Source organism: Stegastes partitus, unplaced genomic scaffold, assembly GCF_000690725.1.
Source record: "Stegastes partitus isolate 25-593 unplaced genomic scaffold, Stegastes_partitus-1.0.2 Scaffold1313, whole genome shotgun sequence".
Taxonomy (NCBI): Eukaryota; Metazoa; Chordata; class Actinopteri; family Pomacentridae; genus Stegastes; species Stegastes partitus.
The window spans coordinates 57,597-84,559 of NW_007579044.1; the positions used below are offsets into that span (position 1 = coordinate 57,597).

A 26,963-nucleotide genomic window follows, 5' to 3' on the forward strand; every position below is an offset into this window, starting at 1 on the left:
GTTCTTCCTGACATACATAGACTATATGGTGCTTTATTTACCCAAGAGCTCCTGTACAGTACAGTTAATTGGAAAATCACTTGTGATTCTCAAAGCATTTGAAAAATGCAGTAGCAAAGTACAATGCCTAAAGCAACATCTGTTGTTAATGTTAGCAGTTATTATGGGAAAGTGTTTTCTAGCAGATGCAAAAATGTAAAAATCGCTAACAGTTAGGCCTGTGATAGTGACAGAAGCCTCGGTGTGACCAGTAACCAGAGAAGTGGTGAGTGGGAAAAATGTGTCAGACTTTATCACACATCAGGATTCTTAGAATTTACTTGCGTCTGAGACAAGATCAGATTTTCTCACTTTTTACATAATGCCAGTTTCCTAGTATCACTCCTCATGGTGTGTGCTGAAGCAATATTATGTAGCACCAGAGCCAATGATCTATCAGGGACACACTGATGGTTCTGGCATCTCTGTTCTCACTTAATGGCTAAGGTGACCAATCTGCCAGAAACTTGATTTGTACACTTTTATGTCCTTACACTCACGTTGCCAGTTTCTCTCCCCTTATCTGTCTCAGGGAAAGCGAGAGGGGAGGGTGTTGCTCAGTCACACATGAGCATGTCACGCTGGTCTCTGTGATCCAGACCAAGACACCCTGCCGAGCCCCTCGTGTTCCTCCTTCAGCTTCCTCTGCCTCGTCTTTCTCGGCTCGCACCTTGTAAAAGGTGGACGGGCCAACACTTTTCTCACCCGAGCGCCGTCCAATCGGTGAGGGCGGCGAGGGCTGCGCTGTCATTGGCTGACTGCTGGTGAGAGTGCGATGCGGATTGGAGGATGTCGGGGGACTGGGATGAAGACCTGTGTAAGAAGGCGCTGGTGTTGGTGGAGGAGCTGTGCTTCAACTCTCCGAGGGGTTACAGCCAGAGCGAACGCTGCCAGGAGTTCAGCTACCTGCTGAGGGGCCGCAACAGACAGCTGGACGCAGGTAACTCACACACCTTGGAAGCATTTTGAAAATGAATTGATGCGTAAAGATTGATTCTTTCTTCTAAAAACCTGCGGTGAAACCTGCCTCTCTCTTCACTAGAAAAACACCCTTTTAGTATCAAAGACTTGCACTTGAAAGGTGGCTTGTAAAATGTGATAATTTCCTCCTTGATGCACAACAGGAGCTGTGGTCAGCTTGAGTCGTGTCAGTTTAAATGTGCTGCAGTTATAACAAGCTCTCGCAGTGGAGAAAGTATCAAAACTTTTCAAACACATCCCGCAGAATAAATAACTCCTCTGCTGTGCAGCCATATGCTCGGTGTGCTCCAAACACTCGCAGTTTTAGCGAAGTGTGGCTAAATATGCAAAAGCCTGACATGGCAGCTCTGTATGTTATCATACTTTTCTCCCACCATGAAGATGGCTAAAGATAGCTTTGATTTTTCAATTTAATGTATTCAGGAGGACCACAGCAGCTGTACTGTGTGGGGGAAACGTGAACTTAACTAACACCTTCCGAGCGTGCAGGGAGGGAATGCTCGGAAAAAGATTCATAATATATTCTTTTTAATAAGGGCTTTATTGAAAAATTTCAGCATCCCATTATGATCTGCAAAAGGCTTCACACCTGAAAGAATAAAAACGTCCTCGTAATACTTGTATCTTAAAATATATCTCGCATATTTTGCCATGAAAGTGGAAATTTTGAGTATTGACTCGTCACAGCCCAACAAGATCCATTCTAGACTTTAAGGTGTGATAAGAGAAGTGTTAAGAGAGCTTATATTCAAGGGTAGTTAGTGGTAGTCTGCACTCAGAACACAAAAACCATGAAATATTCAGTGCTAGATTGAAATGGCTGTGGGACAACAAGTCCATTCCATTTCTTTTATGATCCCCAAAAGATTTATCTCAGAACTAGATTATTCAGTTTAGTTTAAAAAAAAATAAAAACACACAAAATAATATCGTTTCTTTCTTAATTTTTTTTTTCTTCCCCAAACTGATTCGGTACATTGGAGTGGGTTCACAGTGCCCAGTATTGTATGTGGGTTCTCATTGAGGCGTTTCGAAGTGCAGTGTGCTGTTATGCAGATTAGCGTGGATCTGTGGCTCAGTGTAGATTAGCCCGGATTGGCTGTGTGTCGTCTCCGGAGATTTGGATGGCTCTGTGAAGAAATGTCATGCCATGGTTTTAGGCGTTGGCCCCCCTCGCCTACCAGCTGTGATTTTTCGGTGTTTGCTGATGGAACCCGGCGATCCCTCGGAGGACCGCGGCCGCTGAAAGCTGTCAGTGAATGGCTTGTGTAAGCAGCGGGGATGTGTTTGATGTGGAGCGATGTACGACTCTCAGTGGGCTTGCATCAGCTGCTGATTGACAGGGAGTCTCAGTCCCTCTTCACGACGCACTTCAGAGGCCTTCTACCCACCCACCTACCCGCCTGCTGAGCTGCTTTTTTTTATGCTTTGTGGATTAGCGATGGATCTTTTGGCAGGATCAGTGCTCGGGAAGGTACGGCGACTGCCCTAAAGAGAGACAAATGGAGGAGAGTGGTTTGGCCCCTGACAGTCCCTGCACACGTTTGATCACAGCCGTGTCTTATCAGTGCACCCTGATCTGCCAACCACACACAACCTACTCCTCTGCCTCCTCCTCGCTTTGTTTTTCCCCCTCTAGATCAATACATTAACCTTTCTCATCCTCAAACTCCTCCCCTCTTTAGGTTTCGCTCTAAATCATTGTCAGCTTGTTTTCTTCCATCTTTGTGGTTCCCCCGACTCTTCCTTTCTCTCTCATTGCCTTTTTGGTTTCCACTCTCTCACACACGGCACATGGTAGTTGTATCGACTTTATCAACCCTTCTCCCTTCCTTCGTCAGGCTCAGGAGGAGAAACAAAAAGAGGGGTATAGACTCAGTCAGCTTATATGTCTCTTTCAACATGTACACCAATCTGTTTTCGGCCCTCTCCCTTCTGTCTTTCATGGCCCTACTGGCCATTCTGTGGATCGAATCGGTTTTTTCTCTCTCACTCCATTCCACTTCATCACTACTATCCTTTTTTTTTTCTTGCCATTTTCTACCTCACTCTACCTTCCTTTGCCCTCTTTTCCTTTCCTCTATCACTTCCCCCCCCTCCTGTCTCCTGATCACCACGCTCTCTCTCTCTCTCGCCTTGCTTCCTTTTTTTTTTTCTCCATCCCTCGTTCCTCAATTCCCACCCCATCTTGTTCTCCACCGCGACAGATCGATGTCCCCCCCTTCGCCCATCCCCCTGCACCCCACCTCCGCGGCCCCCCAATCATATCTTTTGAACAAGTGCTGATTAATGACATACACAGACTGATGAATAATTCACCAAAGAGAGAGGGAGGAAGCAGAGGCAAGGCGGGGAGGAGGGGGGGAGACGGAGAGAGAGAGAGAAGGTAGGGGTGACGAACAAAGACACAGTCGCTGAGGAGAGCATGCAGAGGCAGACAGCATGGGAAAAGAAATGACAGCAAGGAACAAGGGGTGTTTGAGGGGATTATATAGAAGAGAGGGAACAAGGGAGGGCGGGTGGAGACAGAAGGCAAACCGAATTCCAGAAGATGTAGCCCAGGGCTGGAGGATTGGCTGCTGTTGTCTTGTTTTCACTCATTTGCCGTCAGTCTTGTTGTCAGGCTGCTACAGATAAAATTTCACTCTTTTTTGTGTGATTTAACAGTGCTTATGTCTTTGTCATGCCCATAAAGACACTGTGAAGTAAATTAAGGGAAAACGGGGCAAAAGAAAACAAGGCCTTTGTGTGAGTTTTGTGGGGGAAAACTCTGACAGCGAGACACTGCTTTTCTACGCAAACGACAGGAAAAGATCCGTAATCGGTGGCCTCTCTGGTCTGGATGGAGGGCAAGAAAGCAACAATTTTACCCAGATACTGCAAGGTGGAGAAGAGCACACAGTCTGTGAGATCTGTACACTGTGCCGTCTTCTTGGTCTACTTCTGAACCATGAATATTCATGCTCAGGGCTCTGGGCCTATAGTTCATTGTGGGCTCTGATTGGTCCTTTTGTTAAGACAGTCATCAGACCAAAGGATGCTATTTATAAAAAGACTTCAAATGGTCCAGGATTATAATAAATATTCATTGTATATTTAGTCTATTTATTCATAAATATTCATAGAATATTTATTAGGTATTTACAAATGGATGAATTTATCATGAATTTACAAATCAGAGGGTCCGACACGTGCAGATGTTGCGCGCTCCAAAGTGCAGAAGTTTCCGAGCGTGCATCGACTGTTTCGCTCTCGCAGTCTGGTGCTGAAACTGTCCGGCAATCTGCTGCTAAAACTCCTTTTCTTTTTTATTCTGTACACTTTTGCATTGGGATGAGTCATACTCCACCCTCCCCAACACCCACACCCTCACCCCCACATACCCACACACACACCCTCAGACACAATCCTTGAGCCGTCACAGATTAAAAAGCTCATAACCACGAGGAAATGCCAGATGACATTGCATAGAGACATCACTGTGGATGTTTTTTATTTTATTTTTTTTTAAATTGTTTTTCCCATGCTCCTCCCTCCTCTCTGCTCTCCTTCCCTCAGAACATCCACTCTGCCAGCGTTTGCCCCCATTTTAAGCTCAGCATTCAAATGTGGATATGAGCTTCAGGGGATGGCTGCATATTGCAATTTACGCCTACAGCAGGTTCCCTCTCCTGCACCGTGATGTGTGATTTGTAGATACTGTGGTGATGCTGGTGATGGCATGTTGTGTGAGGGAGGCGTGTTGATCGTGCAGAGGTTTGCTGTTGATTTGTTAGCCATATGTATGATGTGTTAAAGTGTAAATACCAGGCGCATACTGATGAGGTTGTTGTTTTTATGCCTGCTGGTGGCTAAAAATAACTGTAGGACTCGCAGACCCACAGTCAGTTAAACTAATTTTTGGACAAACATTTCTTACATGACGACTTTTTTCCTCTGTCACCACCATTTGTGTTTTTTTTTTTTTAATGTCTCAACAACCATTAGATAGATTGCTGTGACATTTTCTGCACACATTTGTACGCCCTTCGAGGTTAATTGTAACTTTGGTGATCCCCTGACTTTTTCTTCCAGCTTCAAAGTTTTCATTTGTGCAGTATTCTGGTTTGTGACTGAACACCTAAAGACGCTTCCTTCCACGTCAGCTGTAGCTTGTGTTTGGTGCTAATTAGGAGACTTTAGCACGCTGTCGCATTAAACTGGTGAGCACTGCAAACATTATATCTCCTGAACATCATCATGTTAGCATTAAGCTCTGCTGTGCCTAAGTGGAACCTCGGGAGCTGCAGTCTTGTTAAAACTACATTCTCTTTTTAGTTATGACTCAATTCTGTTTCTTAAATCTCCTATTTTTCCTTTCTTTGCCTTCGTCTGGTCCTCTGCAGAGATTTCTGTCAGCCTGCTGTCGGTCATTGTGACGTTCTGCGGCATCGTCCTCCTCTCCGTCTCCCTCTTCGTCTCCTGGAAGCTCTGCTGGCTGCCATGGCGGGACAAGGAGGGCGGAGGCCTGAGCCTGACGTCGGGGTTGCTGCCCGGAAGCGCCGGCGTCGGAAGCCTCGGAGGCGCAGGGGGGTCTTCGCTCTTGCCCCCCCTGCTGCAGAGGAAGGAGGGCCACTCCTCGTCCTCGCTGTACCCCACTCTGGGCCAGCAGGGCCAGCACCACCCACACTTCTCTGACCTGGTGGGGCTGGAGAGTGGGGGGGTCGGAGGAGTTGTTGGGGGGCCGCATGAGACCCAGGAGCACTCCTACTTGGACATGGACTCCTATCCCAACAACGCTGGTGAGAAGCGAGCTCACAGACACACTTAATCCCACTCTGGCTGTAAGAGTAATGCAACACCTCCATCAATAACCTCTCATTTTAATACACTCAGAATTTACTACATTTACATACGTACTGTGAAAATAATTTGCCGTTGCTGCACCATGATGATGAATGCTGACCACTATTGTACATATAAATGGGTTTTCCTTCAGTGTTGCCACATTCATGGAACCATACTTTTTCATCTTTCTGGCCTTGTCTCCGACTAGATACTCAGTAGTAAACTCATGAAAAGGCCGCATGTGTCTTTCAATTACAGCAAACATCAGCAGCATTTTCATTTAAGGATTAATTTGTTTATTCCTTCAAGCTGCATTAATCAATTTTTGGCAGAGTAATGATTTGTTACAGGCTACATGTTTGCAACCAGAAGATCTTCAGAGTGCTGTTTCTGGCCAGCTGGTGAATTAGCTTTATTCTGGGTGAAAATCGAGCTCTGAGGCTGCTTCCTCAGCACTTAAGTTTATCAGAGTTTGCTTGCAGGAAACAGCTGCTGGGAACAAGCTTTAATATTAACTAATAATAATTAGCAACTGTTCTGACAAATATTTAGTCATTTTCAAGAAAAATTCTGGTTACAGCATCTCAATCAGGAGTTTTTCATCATCTTACATCCTCGTAAATTTAACGTTTAAAAGTATCCAAGACTTTTGATAAGACTGCCTTTAGCTCTCGGAGAGAAATCACATGGATTAACTGGCAATTTTAACTGTTTTGTCTGATGGTTTTTTTTTTGATCAAACAATACATCAACAACATGAAATGCCAAATAAAATATTCCCAAATTGCAGCTGCAACACAAACGCAGAAAGATCCTCATTGACGCAACTTTAAGACATCAAGACAATGAAATCAAGCTCAACATTATTTTTTAAAAAAAGCACCAGTTAGATTGACAAGCTAAGAGAGAAAGCTTTTTTTTTTTATGTCAGAGATATTTTGGATCAGATTTTTTTTTTTTTTTTTACAGCTCACATGCATTCTCACTCTGACGTTGTTATTTGCACTGGCTGTCAGCTCTGGCGCAGGTTGTTTATCATTATTCAAAGTCAAATGTTTGCTGGCTGCCTTTATTGCAGTTGGATGTACCCTTCTTTCACATCCCTTTTATGCTGGCTCAAGTTCTGCTATTGTAAATATGTCTGCTCATTCCTCCCCCTCCTCTGCTGCTAAATCACTGCCTGTTAAATCAAAGTAATACAATCAATGAGATCAATGATGCTGACAAAAACATTGGTCTTTAGTGCCACTGTTACGACTGACACCACAGCAGTACTAAAAAAAAAAGAGAGAGAGAGAAGCTCAAAAATAGACACTGAAGATTTTATTTTATTTTTTTCTTTACTCTGGCAGGAACTCTGAAGCTGAGTCAGACGTCTCCAGATGTCCCCAACTCAGAGGGTGGAGCCCACCCCCATAAAGACCTGCCCAACGCCCACTCCCAGCAGCAGGTCACCCCACGGTCAGTGCACGACTCTGCTGGATGTATATGTGTATTTATTCGTTGTTTAGGTCTGGTAGTTGTTGGTGTTTTGGGTGCAAAATTCCGAGATGTAGAGGTGAATAAAAACAGGAATGAACTTCAGTCTCCAGCCAGTGATCAGTAAAGCAGAACTGATTAAAAACATACATTACAAGAAGAAGGACTCTACCTGGAAAATGCTGCTTTTGTAAACACACTGAAAAAAAAAGTCATATTAAGGTACATAATATTGGCTTTAATCTTGCTCTCTTCTAATGAGCACTTCAGTAGAAGCACAGCCTCTTGGACTTTGCTTTAAACCATTCTATACCAGAGATCGTCTTGAATAAAACGAGGCTGACATTTTCAGATTTTCACAAAACACTGGCACAAACTCAGCCACAAATATTATTGTTAAAAAGGTGCAGAAACTCTGAGGCAATTAAAATTTGTGGGTAAACTCTGAATCTCTGATTAGGCTGCTGAATCACACTGTTGCATAGCAGCTCTTGTTTTTTTTTATTTTTATTATTTGTGAGTACATGTGTGTGTTCGGTGCTCGTTGCTTATTATTCACCCTCTGAGCTCTTATGTGTCTGTTCAGGCCCAAGCCCATGACTCACCAGCTCTCCAGCCCTGATTTCCACGGAGAGGAGAAGGAGCAGGTAACCAGCATTGGGCAGATCAAACCGGAGCTCTACAGACCCAAAGGCGACCAGGGTGAAGGCAAAGCGGGCGACAACTGCGGCAAGATCAGCTTCCTCCTGCGCTACGCCTTCAAGTAAGCCGAGCGAGTTTATACCAAAAACAACCTGCTCACTCTGTCAGTGTCCTCTTATGTAAAAACTGGAAAATTCATAAATCATTTAGGTTTAACTGCAAACACTGAGGCTATTACATCACCAACAAATTAGCCCAAAGGTGTGCAGCATCTATTTGGGCCCCTCATTGATTTGCTGTCTGTAAATCTGCACATCCTGCGCCTGGATCAAAATAATAAAAACACACTCATTAGTACATTTATGTCCCTCCTCCTGTTTCTGAGCTTGTGCATCCTCGATTCCTCTCTTCAACTCCTCTCAGAGACGCGAGCGGAGGGGAGAATAGTCGAGGCAACAGACATTTAACAAAATGAGACATCTTTCGCTTCGGAGGCGTCGTTTTAAAGCATCGTCAATTAAATATGACGTGTAGCACAGCTGCATCATCTGTCCATTGTTTTGTTATAGCCTGCTGCTGTATTTGATGATCTCTGAGCACAGTGGTATTCATGACAGCTTACAGTATGTATTTACTTAGAACTCAATTCACAAAGTGGCAGAATGTGACAAGAATGTAGAGCTCTCATACATTTTACACACAGGTGATGTATAAATGAGGCATGACACACAAAAGAATAGAAACAGAGTGACACTCAATTAAGACTGAGTGGTATTTATTTTATACACTTATTTTTAAGTCCTGCTCCTGACATGGTTTGTATATATTACAGCTGTGTTTTGCCTCTTTTCTACATCATGGATGCTGAAAAAACTTCCACAAAGGATACAGCCATGATACAACTGTGCATCCTCACTCATTGCTCCTCCAGCAACCTTCCTCTCTCCTTGAGGTTGCATTTTAGGAATTTAGAAATCCTTCAAGATGGCGTGCTAAGATCGTTTTCCGGGTCACATGCAGGAGGAAAAAGGAGGATGCTCAAAATAGAAAAATGAGACAAGCCTATGGTTTCTGTTCTGAGAGAACCTAAATGCAGGACACAGGGCCAGCAGGTTGAGGAAACAAAACGTGAGCTTTAATTCCAGGCTGATGAAGTTCAGACAAGGAACAGGAAGCTGGTGAGGCAAAGTCCCCCCAAAATATCCAAAAAAAGTAAAGAAAGGCACAATTAAATCATTGGGCAAGAACACAGGCTACTAACACGGATGACCTGGCAAAGTGAACCATAAAAGCACGTGGAGTGAATACACTGGGGAGGTGTGGGTAATGAGACGCAGGTGAAAACCATCAGGGACGAAGAGACAGTCACAGAGGAGGGAATATGCAGGAGGCAAAATAACCAAAGTCACACAAGGAAGGTGATTCCAAAATAATACGGGAAATGATAACAAAAACGAGACTTGGGAACTTTAACCAAATGAATAGGTGAGGGGGCAGATACAGGGAGGCGCAGGAGACATGACAATTAGCAAAACATTAAGAAACACAAGGGAGAACAGAAGAGAAACTAAGGACAGGCCAGAGACTGTAGGTGGCTTTCCACTGCAAGAATTTGTGACACGAATGTTCACAGGCTCCGTAATCAGCACTTTCAAACCAAAACTGTGTAGGATCCAACAACTTGATGGAAACTTTGAATGTTCCAAAGCAACCACAAATAGTAGCAACTGAACATAATTCCAGTTGTATGAGCACATAGGAAAGAGAACATATATGGTTAGTTTATATTGAAGGTATTAAAGAGGAGAAGATTTCTACTTGAGAAGGATATAAAGAGAGCAGAAAATTGGCTTTGTTGTCGTCTGTAAGTTTAACCAATCAGCATTTGTGTTCTCTGAGTTTAACCAAAACATCAAAAGCATCCCTGAGAGAGGTTGTACGGGGCCGGTTCTTGCTGTCGGAGCTTGCATGAAAATTCCAGCAGCCCTAAAATGGCCTGCAAGTTCCTGCAGTGGACAACAGCCTCATGACAACAAGTATACAAAAGTGTATTTCATCTTTTGTCTCCAATAGGAGCAGGATTTTGTCTTACGATCTAACCTCTCTAAACTGTAAAGTGTCACCACAGACCCCCATGGAATGTGAACACATACTGCTATCATGCTAACCTTTGGTAATTAGTGCTAAACACAACTGCAAATGTCCAGTTTTACGCTGATCTGTCACATAGATGTTGAAAAATGTCCCTCTGTAGTGACTGCCGTTCATAGAGCACCGCCGCCAGAATGGCTACAAGGAAACACATTTAACATTTTGTGAATTCTTTTGATGTAATATTGCACCATGTGGAAATTTTAAACCTTAAAAACAAGACTTAAACATTGTTTGAATAATCCAACACTGGGTGGAACTACCACACTGGAGTTTGGCGTGTCTCCGGTGAATGTTGATGCGTCTGTTTCTGCACTACTTTGATCGTAGCGGCGGTTGTGAAGTTCTTCAAACACTTAAGTCAGAGGGCTGCAAACAGACACTGGTTTGCTGGATTTCTTTATGGCTCAGAACAGAGAGAGAGGGGTGCTTCTTGGGAAAATATCTTCCAGCGTGTTTATCCTCTTCAGTAGACACAAAAAGAAAACCTTCAACTGAAGTAGAAAATTGAGTTTGTGACAGCGAGAATTGGGTTTATCCTCATTCTGGAAAAACAGCAGCTAAACATACCACTGGCATGAGATGTGAGAACTGCTTCCTCAACTGTGGTCTCATTTGTTTATTACAATCATTCTTCAATATTAATAGTTGAAAATAGAAATGCTGGTGACAAAACAGCATCTGTGTGTCTTATGTAGCGTGTGGCACAGATTTCTGTAGTTACTTTTGCTCCTTGGACGGTCCTCAGTTGAATGTTCTCTGCTGGAGGATTGTGGGTCTGACTACATAATTGGTGGGTGCCATGCTGTGAGGACTGAGCGATGGGAGATGGTGCATGAATCTGAGGGAAAGTCGGGATGCTGGTGGGGCGTTGGGAGGAGTGTGCGGCTCTCTGTCTGTCGCCCAGCTGGCGGTCCCCATTTCGGCCTGCCCCGACATGTAGAAACATTACAACGGGCGAAAGTGCTGATGGTCAGGAAAGAAAGGGAGAGAGAGGCCGTTCCAGTCATGAATTATATATGGCCAGCCACTTTAAACAGCAACCCTGTCAACACATAATAACACCAGACTGTGTTATAGTGGAAGTTACAGATACAGAGAATTAGCAAAGGGAGCTGGACAGAGAGCGAGGGTAATGATGAAAGCCATTCATGTGTCACTTTTGTCCATTTATACAGCCGCGAGATAATTTATGTCATTCCCTAGTTGCCTGTCATCACGCTGGAGGGAAATTGTTTCAGCCGGAGGAGTTAGAGGAAGTGACTGCAGAGTAAAGAAGAAAGGTTGGAGACAACAAGCATGTGTGTGGATAGACACACATTGTTGAGAATGTTGATAAGGTTGGTATGTTAATGTGTGAAACCTGCTGTTTGGAGCGTAACAGGCCGAACAACAATGTCAATCTTCCTCAGATCCTCTGGGAAAGGCATTTCTATTGACAATCCCATTAAAAGCTGACACATTTCCTCTGTGGGAATAACAGCTAGCTTTCGGGCATTGTCTGCCAGGAATAAGGCCGTGAATTTCACTCTCTGTTCGAGCAGTAATAGGTATATTCTCTGCAGCATGCCTCGGGGATTGTGTTAAAACCTGGGTTTTGGTCCAGGCTCATGTCTTGTTCTGTAATAAGACACGTGAGTGCAGGAAAAAAAAAAAAAAACCTGCAGCCACGTCTTTGTACCGAATAACAAATACAGGAAAATTCATCAGGATCAGGGAATGGAATTTTTTTGTTTGTTTTTTTTTTTTTGTACACAAGCTTCCTGTCACTTCCAATTATTGTACATCTGAGCAGCACCGCTGGTTTATCGTGGTGACTGCAAAGCCTCCACCACCAGCATATTATACAATTTTATACTGGATTAAACATAGATTAGATATATATTTAAATTAGGGGCCTTTCCTGTTGAAATACTTGTTTGCCTGGAAATGCAGTTTACCGTCTGCATCCTCTCTGATTTGATGTGATTGCAGAGTAGGCATGTTTATCCGATCGCCTTAATTGGATGTGATTCAGAGGTAAACACGTGTTCGAATTGACCACGCTTGTTTGCTGAAAAGCGTGTCGTGTGTGATCGCTGCACACGGACAGAAGACGCTATCTTCCGGGGTCACTGTTGGCATTTGCCCTGCGGATCCTTCCTCATCCCCAAGTTCACAGTGTTCTCCTAAAGCAGCTAATGAAGTGCTGACACACTGCTTAACACGGGGAGACACAGTCTAACGAGGTCTGATTAAAGGCCTCCGAGCCGTCTTCGTCTTCATCTGGTAATTAAATACATATTAAACAGCGTAGGAAATGCAGCCATGACACTGTGATGGAGCATTCAGATGTACAGGCGTGTGCATCCGCCTGCTCATGTGTGTGCTGCATGCTTTGCATATCTGTGTGCGTGACAAAGAACAACTCAGAGTCCGGCTGCACTGCTTACACGTGCATTTGTAAGCGTGTGTCTGCATGGTTTGTTGATATTTAAGGGCCAGTAAAGCTGTTTCTGGCCAAAGCTGCTGAGAGTTCAATTTCTCACTTATGTTGACCTCCTTTTAAACATGTTCATGCCAGAAAATGTCAAACAGCATACATGTGAAGTGTAATATTCCTGCCATTTTGGCATTTTATCCTGAAGTGATGCAGCACTTTGAGTTTGTGATAGTAAAGCTATAATTTCTAGTTTTTTGGGTCACATGAAATATTAAAATAATGACTAAGAACAATTTGATAACTGGTGAATTGAGTCATTTAGTACACAAAAGTACCCAAAGTGCAGCTTCACAAATTTTAACATTTCTTGATTTACTCTGTTTTATTTAAGAGTAAACTGAATATTTTCAGGTCTTTGACACATTGTAGACCAAAATAAGAGTACTGAAGATTTAATTAAACTGTTTACTTACATTTAAATGAATCTAATGAAGAAAATAATCAGCAGATTAATTGTTGCTGACGATAATTGTTAGTTGCAGCCTTTCATGTGTACTGTTATAACTGAAAACACAGACTTGTCTTACTACACTGCTTATATGAAATACTGAATAATAATTTTTAAAAATACATCTATTTTAAGGGTATCAAATGATTGATTTCTTTTCTGTAATAAAATACCTTTTAATCATTTTGGAAGTGATGCCACATGAAACTTGTCTTTCAAATTTTGATCTTCAGCTACACTTTTGTTTACAGCTGCATTACAGATAAACTAGGAAGAAAATGAAACATACATTATGTGCGCTGAGCTTGAAATCAATTTGAAATGCTCCATTATAATCAGTTTACCTTGAGGATGTCTTTCTTTAGATCAGTGGTTGCTACACCTAAACAGCCCTGTAACATAAAGCCACGTCTCCTATGTGATCGATCATAACAGGCTGCAGATTATTTTATCCCAGTAATTTTAGATCCTTTAAGAGGCAAAACTTTGTACTATTTAAAAGGAAAAAACATCAAACATTCAATAAAAGATCCCCAAATAGACACATTTATTGTTAGCAGTATTGTATCATTTGAAGACCTCTTTAGATTCATCTTAGGATCTCTTGTCAAGCTGCAGCTCCTAATTTGGGAACCACTGAGTGAAATAATTGGTGCAGTATTGATTAAAATATACAAAAAATATGTAACTGATTTCCCAAATGTGTTTGATGGTAAATACTTGCATGGTTTAGATATTTTGTGTGTATCTCTCCTATAAGGCTGCAGCTATTTCTCATTGTTCAGTCATGATATTTTCTATAAAAACATATCTATGAAATCTTGAAAGATTGCCTCTTTTCCAGAGAAGACGGCACTTTAAAATAGATAAAGATAGGAAATTTGCTATTGCACATATGAAAGAAAAGCTGCATTTCCTCATATTTGAGAAGCTGAAATCAGCAAATTGAAAGCATTTGTGCCTGACAAATTAGCACCATGATACATGAGCAATATTAGTATGAAACAGTTAGATTAGGACTATTACTCAGTAGTCTTTTCTGCTTCTGTGCACCCACAGCTCTGTATATTTGACCCTAGTGACTGCAGAATAAAGGCTACTGTGTTAAAGGTAATTAATGAGCTCGGCTTCGGACAGACTCTGTCTCACTGGCCGTACATCTGTGCTTACTGTGCTTACACTTAACTTCGCTGAGAGTGCAACCGTGATGCAAGTGCGGGGACGACACACAAACACACACATGCTATTCTGGCTACTCCAGAGACACACACAACCTCCCACACCATTATGTGTGCGCAAACTCTGCACAGGTGTTTGTAAGTGTGTGTGTGTGTGTGTGTGTGTGTGTGGGCTGATCTCGTCTGCCTCGAAGAATATTTGTGTAAATTTGTGCGACCCCTGGCTTTATGCCTTCTTTTTCTTTTTTTTTTAACAACAATGTGAAAGTCTAATGGAGTTCTCTGTGTGTGTTTGTCTCAGCACGGAGCAGCTGGTGGTGAAGATACTGAAAGCTTTGGACCTGCCAGCGAAGGACGCCAACGGCTTCTCTGACCCGTACGTGAAGATTTACCTACTGCCAGACAGGAAGAAGAAATTCCAGACAAAGGTGCCTCCCACTCTCACCACACTCACCTGTATCCTCAAGTGGAAAACTGCGCTCTTAATGTTGCGGAAACGAGCATAAAGTGAAGAATCTCCTCGATGTTTCTGTTTGCTTTCTGCCTGTTTCCTGCTGCTCTGATGACCCGGCCTCCTGGTGGAGAATCATTACAGTGTCACTAATGTAATCTAATCTAATCTGGGGCATAATTTATTCAGGATAATGTGCTCCAGACTATTACAGGCCACTGCTACTCAACTCCCGTGTGTTATTCTGGTGTTGGAGGACAGTTGAGTCAATATTTGAGTACATTTCGGGACGTTCTGTACCAGGAAACGTACCCTTAGCCCTTAAAAAAATCCTGCTCTCTCCTAATTTATTCTCTGTGGAGAAGCTCAAGACTTAAGAGCTCAGAGGCCTTACAAATGTGAGTTATATTTCTGTGTTATATCCATAAATATCACCAGTACTTTTGTACAGTATTTGGATAAAACAGAAAGAAATTCGAAGCTTAAAAGGGTCAGAATTGAGTACAGAGCTGGGAAAGTGCGAAAAGTAAGCTTTCAGTGACAATGAAGCCGTACCAGTTGGAAATGTCTCCCTTTTGGTTTCCTCTTTTGTGCGACTGCATATCACAAAAGCCCCTTCAGCCACTGAAAAGAATGAATGCTTCAGTCATTTGCATAATACGGCTCCTCTTTTGTTTGGAGTGTAGGTGATTGTTTAATTTCAATCACATCCTCATTAACATTGAATTTTTACACCACTCGTATTTTGCGATGCTTTTATCCCTGCAAGTAATTTCAAAAGAGAAACAGACATCAGGCGCGAGTAGATGCTGGGGCTGGTGTTCGAGGTTCCTAAAACTCGCCTCCATCGGCCGCACGTTTAATCCAGAGCTAACAAGTAATCATCAAGTGCTAATAAGCTGGACTGACAGACCCACTCATGCAGGGACAAAAGTTGGATTCGGAAAATCGGGTGTGTGTCACATTTTAATTATCACATGCTTTAGTGCATGACGGGATTGATATCAAAATGCTTTCATAGCACATAAAACCCAATGGCAAATCAACAAATAGTACAATTTTGTGTTGCACATTGAATGAGATTGAAGACAAATTTGCGAAAGATATCCACAGTTTGCTGTCCATTACTTACTTTCGAATCTCGTTTTCCGTCGGACTGCATTCTTCAACTTCTGCATTATATTCGACACACTGGAGGTGAGCTAACTTGGAATAAACATAGGTATATATAGAAAATATGTCAAAAATGGTTAAAAGAGAGAACTTCTGGGCCTCTTGCATGTTCCAGGACATAATTTAAAATTTAGTTTCAGGTCTTGATTTCATTTCAGTGGGTTTGATTTGATCTTTGGTCCCGAAGGAAAAAGCAGAAATTCACTTTTCTCCCTCTGGCGAAGGAACAAGGTCAGCCAGTGTGTTAGAGGTTAATTATCTTGCCCAAGGACACTTCAGCAGGTTTGCCACACTATTAATCAAACCGCTCTGTAATGCTATTCTGTGTCCCGGTATGTCTTGTTTTTGAAATAATGTAGATCAATTTCTATGACATTTCCATGTAATGATGTCTGCTTTGCTGTTTCCAGCACAATGTGATTCATCCCGCAGGCAGTTAATCAAAGCTCTCAGACTGTCAACAAGTCTCTGGTAGCTCGTAGGTTTGCAGGTACTGACGCCTTTTATGTTTCCAGTTTGTTTGGGGATAAGGCTGGAAAAGAGCTGGGTGGTTTGCAGGAGAAGGAAACAGGCAAAAAAAAAAAAAAAAGCAATGGAAACAAAAACACACTGCTGCTGAAACTCAAATCCAAAAACAGATATAAAAATATCCTGTTTGTTTGGTTGAAGAAAGAGTTGCACTTTGTGAAAACAGGCTGAAAATGTATTCGACTTTGCAGCAGATTAGTTTTTCATAGCAATAAAAAGTCTTAAGATTTTTTTCCCGAGGATTCTGGATGTGATTTCAAAACAGCATTAAGTGCTGTCAAACAACCTGCTGGGTTTCTTGAATTTATCTTTGTGAAAACCTCGGCTCACGTCTGTGACTGGAATGCAATAATGAGGGAGAGACTCAAATATGAAATTACTTGTTGTATTAAAGGGCAACACTGCAGATTACAGCATACAAATTACTGCGTAGTTATTTAGCAAATACGCTGCATAAATAATATGGGGCCTGTATAGAGACAAATATAAGAGGAAGCAGATGAGAGGTTTAGGGATAAGGAGGTGAAAACCTTTTTATTTTTATTCTTTACCTTGATCAACCACTGACAGTTAAGCCCAAAATTATTCATACCTATGCAGAGTTTTGATTTGCAGTGAATTCCTATTTGACCCACAGGCTTTTTTCTGGCTGGAAATGAGATATACAAGTGGCAAAAGATGGTAAGACATTGTGTGTGAGATGTCTCTTATCAATTTTAACTATTTGTGTACTTGTCCTGTTTAATTTTTTACATTTTACACTAACATGTCCAACAAGGTATCTTAGCATTTATTGTCATTTGTTTATGTGTTTTCCAGCCAAAGGAAACCTGCTGGCCAAAGACAAATTTACTATTACCAGTAATCAAAATTTGTCTTGGTTACAAGAAAACTTTGGGCTTTAATGTATTTAATAGTTGCACAGTACGGTAATATTATTACTCAAGCAAAGTGCAATCAAAGCCTTCACACTGTAATGGGATGAGTTTCAGTAAAAAAATGCTGAGAAATGATGGCATATTAAAAGACAAATACAACAAAATTACATTATAAAGGTAAAATTAGCACTGAGAGCCTATTGTAATTAATATAACTTACAATATTCAGGTTAGGCAAAACAAAGGGCGTAAAAGATCTGGGTATCGCTGTACATACAGCGATGAAAAAGTAATGTGTATATATTATTTGTGTATGTATAGGGGTAATACAGCACTGAGGAGCAACAATTCAGTGTTGGATTCTAGCGTGAGAGCTAGAAGGTGGTCAAAACTGAGAACAAAATAGGTTTTATTGTGCTGCAGAGTCATCAGGTCATAAACCTTTAAGGAGCCAGATACATATGCGTCTACTTGCAAAACTTCTCATCAAGTTTATTTGACATCGTAGAGTACAAGAACTACTGTGGAGTGTAGTTTGGAATGTCTTAAATTTTGGGGAGTTTATTGTTTTTTGAGTAGTTCAAGCTGAGGTAATGGGCATTACCTTTTCGTGATGTATACTATGAGAAGGAACCACTGAAGATGTGATGATAGTCCAGGGTATGTGGGCTGTAAACCATACATAGTAGTCCCTTGTTACCGCCTCATTCCCTGTTATAAGACGGTTTTATCTGCTCGCTAAGTATTTGTATATACAAAGTATTAATGATATAATTTGCAAGCTACGATCTAACGTGTTACCATAAATTCTGTGTCCCTTCCAGGTCCACAGAAAGACCTTAAACCCAGTGTTCAACGAGACGTTTCAGTTTGGCGTGCCGCTGAATGAGCTACATTCCAGGAAGCTGCATTTTTCTGTGTATGACTTCGACCGCTTCTCCAGACACGACCTGATAGGCCAGGTAGTGGTGGACAACCTGCTGGACTTCAGCGAGGGCAGCGGGGACAAACCCGTCTGGAGGGACATCGTGGAGGGCACTGCGGTAAGAAATGACCCAAAGTAGCCACATTCATTTGGAGGAGATATCCACCATAGATTAGATGAGTTGAAATTGAAATGAGCCTTCTGGTGATTTTGGGCCATTGCAGGTGGAAGTTATGGGCCGAATCTGTGATAAATACAACTGAACCAGGAATCGAGCATATCAAACACAACACAGTTCAGTTGGAGATTTCAATTAGAAATGCATCTCACCATGTTATGAAAATGAAAGTGATTCACAGCTTGGAGAAAATAGAAATATGGGGTAAATACTCTTTCCGAGAGTATATATTGTTGTTGGCAGAATGTGCAAAATCTGTCCTGTATTAATAATAATAGTTGGACAAAAAATAGCATAGTGGTGTGACAAAGTTTTAGACATTAAAAGTAAAGTGGGAACACATTCAAATTAAAATCATGACTAGTTCTGAATCATAAACTAACTTAATGTAAAGTGCAGTAAACAGAAATTAATCTTTGGTGTGACCATCCTTTGTCTTTAAAACTGCACCAATCCTCCATGTAGGTTGTAGAGAATTAGTTGCAGTTCTTCTGTGGATTCACTCTGTCTCAGGTGCTTCTTGGTCTTAATATAACCCCAGACTGACTCCATGATGATCAGAGGTCTGCGGGGTCAGAACATCTGTTGCAGGACTTCTTGTTCCTTTTGTGGCTGCACATAATTCTTTATGACTCCACTTTGTGTGAGGACTTGAGATGGATTAGATGCCTCCTTGATGTTGATGTGTAATGTATGTCTGAAGTACCCAAACTTTTTCACAGTACGATACATGCTTATGTCTCAGAGTACAGGATTACTGCATGTCAACAATATGAATTATATTTAATTCACAAAAACCAGAAACTTTACTAAAACTACAACTACAGAGGAAAAGAAGGTGCAGATTTTACTGTTAAAGAGCTTTTTAGCGTCAGTCTGTGGTAGCAAATGTAAATACTGAGGCAAAGAAAAGCTCTACTTGAATTTTACAAGTGAACACTTACTTAATAATTTAGGTTGCAGTGACATATTTTATTTTGAAAACTATCTATCTGAATTCTTGTGGTTTTAAATTCCAATCTTTGGCATTTCTAAAAGGCCATTGAAATGCGTTCAGTGGTAAAGACAGTTTTTTTTTTCCAGTTTTCACAAATGTGAAAAATGTAAGTGTTCATTATTAAAAAGCTGCATTTTTGTTTCTAGAATTAAACTGACATTTCTGAATCTGGAAAATCAAGTTAAGGTTGACACCAAAATTTAAGTTTATCATCGAATTATTTCAGATCATTCAGACAACAAAGAATAATCAATCAAGCTTGCGGGGACTCAGATCTTTATTTTCTTGTTATTTTCTTTCAAATTATGATAATGTTCCTTTGCGTTCACAAGACTTAAAGAAACATGTGCATTATCGTCTGGTGTCTGAAGATTCTACTGTATAGTGAAGATGCACAGAAGTTGCCCAGACAGGAAATTGCCTGCAGTAGAGATTAATTCAGAGTCTGGTAAAATGAAAAACCAGCTCAGGAGAGTCCAGATAGATTACTGGAAAAGGCACTGCAGCCACATCCAAACTTTATATTAGGCAGCGTCCAAGTAGATTTATATGAAATATTCATAGAAGGCTATTAGCAAATTAGATAGAGCAAAGTCTTAAAATTTTTTGGCATGGCCATTTAATTTATTAAATAAGTTTAAAGCATCAGCGTCTCAGTGCTTTTCGGTGTTTCACTTAGGGAAGTATTGATTAGTGAGCCTCAAAGCCACTAAGGAGTCATCACACCACAGTGTGACCTGAATACCACCAGTGTCATTACTGCGGTGCCACTGAGACCACAGGCAGCGAGAAGATCAGTAGATGGGAGTGGAGGGGGAGATATAAAAAGCCTGGAGAATCATCGTCTCTACTTAACACTTTCCTGCACTCGGGGACTTCGACAGATTGGCATATGATTCATTTACAGTGACGGCACTTCCCCTCCGTCTAAACACTCTGCCTGTCCACATTAGGACGTCTGCTGTCACCCACCGTCAGTCACAGATGTAGCTCTTTTCAGGCCACAGACAATCATAGCAAACCAAAGGATATCTGTCAGTTAGTGTTTTTCCCGAGCTGTCTCTCTGTCTGATGTCATGTGTGTGTGATCGCAGCGTCCCAGCTCCACTTCTGATCCCTGTTTGTGTGTATGTGGTGACCTACAGGAGAAGGCTGATCTCGGGGAGCTTAATTTCTCGCTGTGTTACCTGCCCACTGCAGGCAGGCTCACTGCTACAATCATCAAGGCCACCAACCTCAAAGCCATGGACCTGACTGGTTTCTCAGGTAAAGGATTAACACACTTGCACGCATCATGCTGCCGCCAGACCTGCAGCAAGCAGTCGGACTGGAAACTCATTTACAGGAAAAATATGACAGAAAACAGCTTTAACGATGCTGCTGGTGATGGATGCTGCTTTCCTGAGTTCTTTTAGGTTTATACATTATTTTGAGCGATCACTGGCCCAACATACAGTTTGTCATGAAGCCATATTTCTTTTATATGTAAACATCACTAGGAAACATGGCGCCAGTTTTATACCATTTAACAGCAAAGGAAGAAGCAGTTTTCTCCAGCTCCAAGATACAGTATGTTGCCAGTTGGACTTTCATTATTCACTACTGTTACCTCCACTTGCAAGTAAAGCCAACAAGTTTACATACAAATGGTGAAGGAATTTCTGAAAGCCTACCTGAAGCTTAATAATTCCTGAAGTTTACATCATCAACATCATCAGATTGATTGTTTCAAACTATGGAAGAAGTACTTCATGAAGAAGTACTTCATGAAGAAGATGCAAAGTTTATACATTGTGAATATATTTCCTGAGTTTGTTTCTGGTTAGCACCGTCGCCTCGCAGCTAGAAGATCCCCAATTCACTCCCTGGTTAGGATGCCCAGGACCTTTCTGCGTGGAGTTTGCATGTTCTCCCCGTGCAGCGTGGGTTCTCTCCGGGTTCTCCGGCTTCCTCCCACACAGTCCAAAAACATGTTGAGGTTAATTGGTGATTCTAAATTGTCCGTAGGTGTGAATGTGAGTGTGCTTGGTTGTCTGTCTCTAAGTGTAGCCCTGTAATAGACTGGTGACCTGTCCAGGGTGTCCCCTGCCTTCACCCTAAGTCAGCTGGGATAGACTCCAGCCCCCGCAACCCTAGTGAGGATTAAGTAGTGTATAGATAATGGATGGATGGATGGACAGATGGAGTTTGCAGTGAGTGGTGTCACCAGCAAAATCAGCTGCAGGTGTAGTTTGAACAACATGTGCAGCGAGTCTGCAAATCACAGTGATTGCTAATGCTAATATTTAATTAACAAATATCGCATTACATTACAAAGAGATTTTATTTTATATCATCCTTCACTTAAAGACTTGATGACTGCAACGGCAATGCCCTGGGATTAAATGGGATCTCGAATGATAATGACCACACGCTGTTATTATTGCCACAGTGATCCCAGCGTGATTGCAGAGCCTGAAAGATGCTTAAATGCGGCATAAAAACTGAGTCGTGGGTGTGTTTTCTCCTGGCTGCTGTCACTGAGCTGCACATGTTGAATGGATAACTGGAGTGATTCAACCTGTGCTGCTTTTTCTCCCTTTGTGTTCTTAATCCAGCTTTGCCAAGGTGACTTGATTTTCATGCCTTTTATGTGTTACAGATGCGGATACCTGTGAACATAATACCTATCAGCGTTCGCAGGAGTCACCCCTTATCTTATTCTCTCTGCTTCCTCCCTCCTGTTTTTCTGTCTCCCTGTCTTTCTTCTTTGCTGGTTCTTATCCAAATTCCCTCTTCTTTTTTTTTTTACAACCCGCTTGTTTTCCTTCTCGTCTACCTTGTTTTTTCTCTCACTCTTCTTCTCTCTCTCCATCCTTCTCTGACTCTGCTTCAGACCCGTACGTGAAGGCCTCTCTGATATGTGACGGCCGAAGGCTAAAAAAGAGGAAGACCTCCATTAAGAAGAACACACTGAACCCCACGTACAACGAGGCGCTGGTGTTTGACATTCCCAATGAAAACATAGAAAGTGTATCCATCATCATTGCAGTGATGGACTATGACTGGTGAGTAGGTTGAGGTGTTATTATATGGTAGCATGCCCCGGGGGCTTTAAGATCAAACTGATCATTACTGTGAAGGAGCTGCTTATTGAATGTGTGTTTTCCCACATACAGTGTGATGTTGCTTTTGGGTCGTCGCATTTTGATGGTGTTGCGGCTGTGTTGAACACGATGAGGGCCCTCTCATGAGTCAGCCTCCTGGTGGATGTTCCCTGTTTTACATAGACGGGCACCTCATGAATAAGCATGATTTATGCTAATGGTGAAGGAAGAAGTGTAACCCTGCCAGTGTTTGTCTGTCTGCCGCTTGCAGCAACACTTGGCTGGTTGATGTGTTTGTGTATAAATGCACCGCCTCCCTATTATGTAGTCTGCCCTCCATTTGGCATCTCTATAGGTGTGTGCTTTTGTATGTTTGTACTCGTGCCCGCTTCCCCACTGACATCAAGCTTTTATGCAGGGCTGTGTGTATTTGTGAGCTGCTATTCAATATCCTTCCTCAACTGCTGTACTCTTTTCCCAGTACTCAAGGTTGATAAATGAGACTCTGCCTGTTTCTTACAAGCCCTGTCTCTCTCTCTCCCTCTCTCTCTCTCGCTCTCTCTCTCTGGTTTTTTTTATATCCGTCTCTCCACCCCCTTCTCTTTTCGGACTGTCTGCTTTTTCTCTCCCTCCGTCTCTCTCGTCCTTGTTTCCTTCCCGCTGTGCCTTTGCTGCGTGTCAGCATTGGTCATAATGAGGTTATAGGGATGTGTCGTGTGGGCAGCGAAGCTGAAGGTCCAGGGAGGGAGCACTGGGCAGCCATGCTGGCCAATCCACGCAAACCAATAGAGCACTGGCATCAGCTTGTGGAGGTAATGAGCATATGATCATGTGTGTGTTCGTGACTGTAAGTGTGTGTTCAGCCATGTGTCCCGACTGTGACCACCTTACGCTGCGTTCCAATTTTTCTGTTGGCGCTGAACGCGGCAGCCAAAATGATTTTTTATCCTATGATGATTAGCATTGGAAGTAGTGGTAGCAGAGGGAGCAGCAGTAACGATGGAGGCAATGGTACAGTTACAGTAGAAGGAGTAGCAGTGATGGAATAATTATTTATTTCACTATGAGCAAAAGTCCCATGCATGTAATTATGAATTTAAAAGCACTTAATATGCAGGATGTGTCATAACGTGGAACAACTTTTAATTACTTTATATACTGTTGTTTGGAAATTAATCTGCACCATTGCATCATATGTTAAAAGCTAATTATATGATTTGCAAGTCCAGCTTTAATCACAGAAAGGTAATTACTAGCTATAGCCGCAATAAAGTTATAAATACAATATTTACCCCTGACATATTGTAGCATAATGTAGAAATATTCAAGCTGCAGTTAAAGGAATAGTTCAAGATTTTGGCAAAGTTGTTCTTTTGTTGTTGTTTAAAATAGATAAGAAAGTATTGAAAGGTAAAAATGAAGCCATGAAAGGGTAAAAGAAACAACATGTAATGCAAGCGTATGTATAGATAAGTTTAGCTAAACTGAAGAAATGCTGTTAAGGCTGAGTTTTGTTATATTTGTAAGATAAAATAAAGCTAATCCCAAAGGAAACAGATATTGCTCTGAAAAAACAAATTACACAATCTAAGAAAAACTATCAGATGTAAGTGCGTTACTGAAATGAAATAACTAAGCTAAAACAAGGCTAAATATATAATGGTACAAACTAATGCTGATAATTATGCTGAGGCAATAAGTAAGATCACTCATGATAATTAAATATTGCGATGAAAATGAAATATAACACATTACGCTGACAATGTTGTACATGAAAGTAAAATGTTACACATGATACTGAGCCGTGTTAGCTGTTTCACCACGTTCTGAGTCTTCATGCCCAATTAACTGACTGCTGGCTCACATTTAACACACAGACATGAGGATGTGCATGAATAAACAGACTTTTTTTTTTTTTAACCACCGCGCACATGCAGGTAGTACTAATAGTAGTGTTACTAAAGGTGTTTTTTATTCCGGCTGAATGCATAAAAAGGTAGTTATTCTTGTCATGCAGAATTAACAGAAGCAAAATGCCCTCCTTCCTTGCAGGAAAAAGCGATTGGTACATTTGTGTCGAAGCCTGCTCCAGCATCCTCCCCGAAGCCGCACATCGTGGTGGACAGTCCCCACTCCGATTAAAACTGTGAGCGTCTCCTCCTTCTCAACAGCATGGTTTTGAGCGCACTGTTGCTCTCTAGTCATTGGCGTATTGTGCTGTATTTGTATTCTGCAAACAATCCAACGCCTGCCTGATTTCTGCTCGTAAAACGTACGCACTTTATTGGAATCTTAAGCACACATCCGCGTACCGTGCGGCGGATGCTCTCCAGCCAGATTTACACAGGAGAACCAGTCAAGGCTTTAAAAGCATGACCTAACTGTGAGCGTGTGATAAAGTGGAGGCTGTGGAGCTGTCAGATGTAGGAGCTCTAAGGCAGAAGCATCTGTATAATCTAGATGTTATGGGTTATGTAATGCTTCTCCCCCTCCTCCCCTCGAACTTACAGTACTGCATGCTGTTTATATATTCTCTCGCCCCCCCCTACTGTCTCTCATGTGCTTAATCTGCCTCTTCTCCCTTATTCCCTCTTTCCTCAGGTCATTATCATCTCTACAGCTCCAGACTTTCCTTTCTTTCCTCTCATCTGTGAATAATTCTCTCCATTAAAGACAGAGAGACACGGAGACACTGCTAGTGTCCAACTGCTAGTGCTGTTTTGCTCCTGCTAATGAATCCTTCAACTCCTGCGCTGTCTTTACCGAGGCGGGGGGCAAAAAAAAAAATCAACTACATCCATCACGAGCTACACTTTGAGCATCAGACTACACATTTACAAACACATGCGGACATTAAACGGTACTGTAGGACTGATATCAGGTGTAAATTTGGGATCAAGCAAGGAAACGCACACACACACTCTCTCTCTCTCTCTCTCTCTCTCGTTCTCTCTCTCTCTCTCTCTCTCTCACACACACACACACATAAATACACAAATACTGAGTTTGTAGTATGTGCGTAGTTCATGTGTGCTTCAGATTAGTGTAGTATTTCATCTAGAAGGCGTGTGATGTGACAAACTTTTCTCTCTTGAAAACAAAAAAGAAAAAAAGAAAGCCATCATAGAATGGTCATTCCAACCAGGACCAAAGGTTCATGCCCTTGTACAGACTATAAAAGAAGAAAATTCCTCTGTCAATATTTTTCTTTGCAACATTGGTGTACAGTATTTGCCGTACTGTATAGGAAAACATCTCACGTAGTACTTTAGCAGGACAAAACATCTCTGGTGGATTCTCCCAGCCATTTTGGACGCCGTCTCCAGGGTCCGCACCCTCTGGTTTCAGAGCTAACTCGCTCATTTTCCCCAGAGGATAGACAACGGAGTGTCCGGTGGTCTTTACTGATGTCAGAGGAGCGAAAAATGAGGACAGACTCATTGGTCTAAGCATGTTACGCAACCTTGAAATGTGTCCCTCTTCCTCTTGCTTTTTGTCACAGTCCTCATGGTGCTCATTAGTATTTTTTGGAATTATTTCCCTCTGTCGTTTGTGTGATACAGTAAACGTACATGCAGCCATCAGGAATGGAGTTTATTCATGTTATTTATTTTACAGTCCACTGAGGATGTGACAGTGTGAGCATCTGAGAGACATGAACTATTTGAACGTCTCCGGCTTTCAGGCCAAACCACCAGACTTTTCCTAACGCAGGACTGAGCAGGCTGAATGAAACCTGGGTTTAGAATTGGACCAGCATCTGTTTGGAGTGCACTCGCTGGAGGATGTATCCCACAGGGACGGATATCACCACTCTATTTTATTTTTCTATCATTCCAGGACTTTATATTTTATTTCTCAAGAACTCATCGTCGAGCTTCAACAGACAATTTTTTTTTTTTCTCCGAGTCCATATCATGTCCCTGACAAGACTCTAGAAGGACACACACGTCCGTGTCGCTTTTACTAGTGTGTGTTTCTGTGTTTGTGGGCGTGTTTGTTTTGTATTTGTGCGTGTCTGTGTGTGTGTGTATGCCTGTGTGTGTCACTGTGACCTTGTGTGTGACACGTTTCCGTGCTCACCGCCTCCCTCGTCCTTTTTTTCCGTCTTTGCCTCCCTCACTCCCTGAATCCCGGCATCCACAGACTGAAAAGCTCGTCTCGGAGCCAAACGTGTCTTCTGTCTTGTCTTTACAAGGAGCCATTTTGTGTGTGTGTGTGTGTGTGTACGCGTATGTGAGATTGTGTGTGTGCGCGCGCGTGTGTGTGTATGTATGTGTGTGTACTACACGTGCCTCATTGCACTAGGTGGGGAAACACTGTCTTTCATAGACATTAGTTTGTATTGTCTATGTCGTCTCTGAAATCAGCTGCCAATCATCCAGCCCTCCTCTCCTCTCTAACCCTTTGCCTGATGTAAGTAACTGTGTTGATCGTGTACTTCTTTCAGTAATTTGTGTACTGTATGTCCGAGGGAAAACTCAGATGGCACAGCGATAGAAAATTTAAATTGTTAGGTG

General features: G+C 42.1%; 1 protein-coding gene across 1 annotated transcript; it reads left to right on the plus strand.

Annotated features, from left to right (window-relative positions):
• Nucleotides 1-810: 810 nt before the first annotated feature.
• On the plus strand, nucleotides 811-25,329 carry syt3 (synaptotagmin III). Its single transcript, XM_008298391.1, has 11 exons — nucleotides 811-979; nucleotides 5,406-5,801; nucleotides 7,200-7,308; nucleotides 7,913-8,089; nucleotides 14,529-14,655; nucleotides 18,082-18,300; nucleotides 20,503-20,623; nucleotides 22,233-22,404; nucleotides 23,126-23,255; nucleotides 24,496-24,589; nucleotides 25,045-25,329. Exons 1-10 carry the CDS (start codon nucleotides 829-831, stop codon nucleotides 24,583-24,585), a joined length of 1,692 nt encoding a protein of 563 aa, XP_008296613.1. The 5' UTR covers nucleotides 811-828; the 3' UTR covers nucleotides 24,586-24,589; nucleotides 25,045-25,329.
• The last annotated feature ends 1,634 nt before the right edge of the window (nucleotides 25,330-26,963 follow it).

Bases quoted from the DNA above. Each gene is read 5' to 3' on its own strand.
- syt3 (XM_008298391.1), top strand. From the start codon at position 829: ATGTCGGGGGACTGGGATGAAGACCTGTGTAAGAAGGCGCTGGTGTTG. The intron at 7,309-7,912 runs GTCAGTGCACGA...GTGTCTGTTCAG, and splicing joins CAGCAGCAGGTCACCCCACG to GCCCAAGCCCATGACTCACC. The intron at 8,090-14,528 runs GTAAGCCGAGCG...TGTTTGTCTCAG, and splicing joins CTCCTGCGCTACGCCTTCAA to CACGGAGCAGCTGGTGGTGA.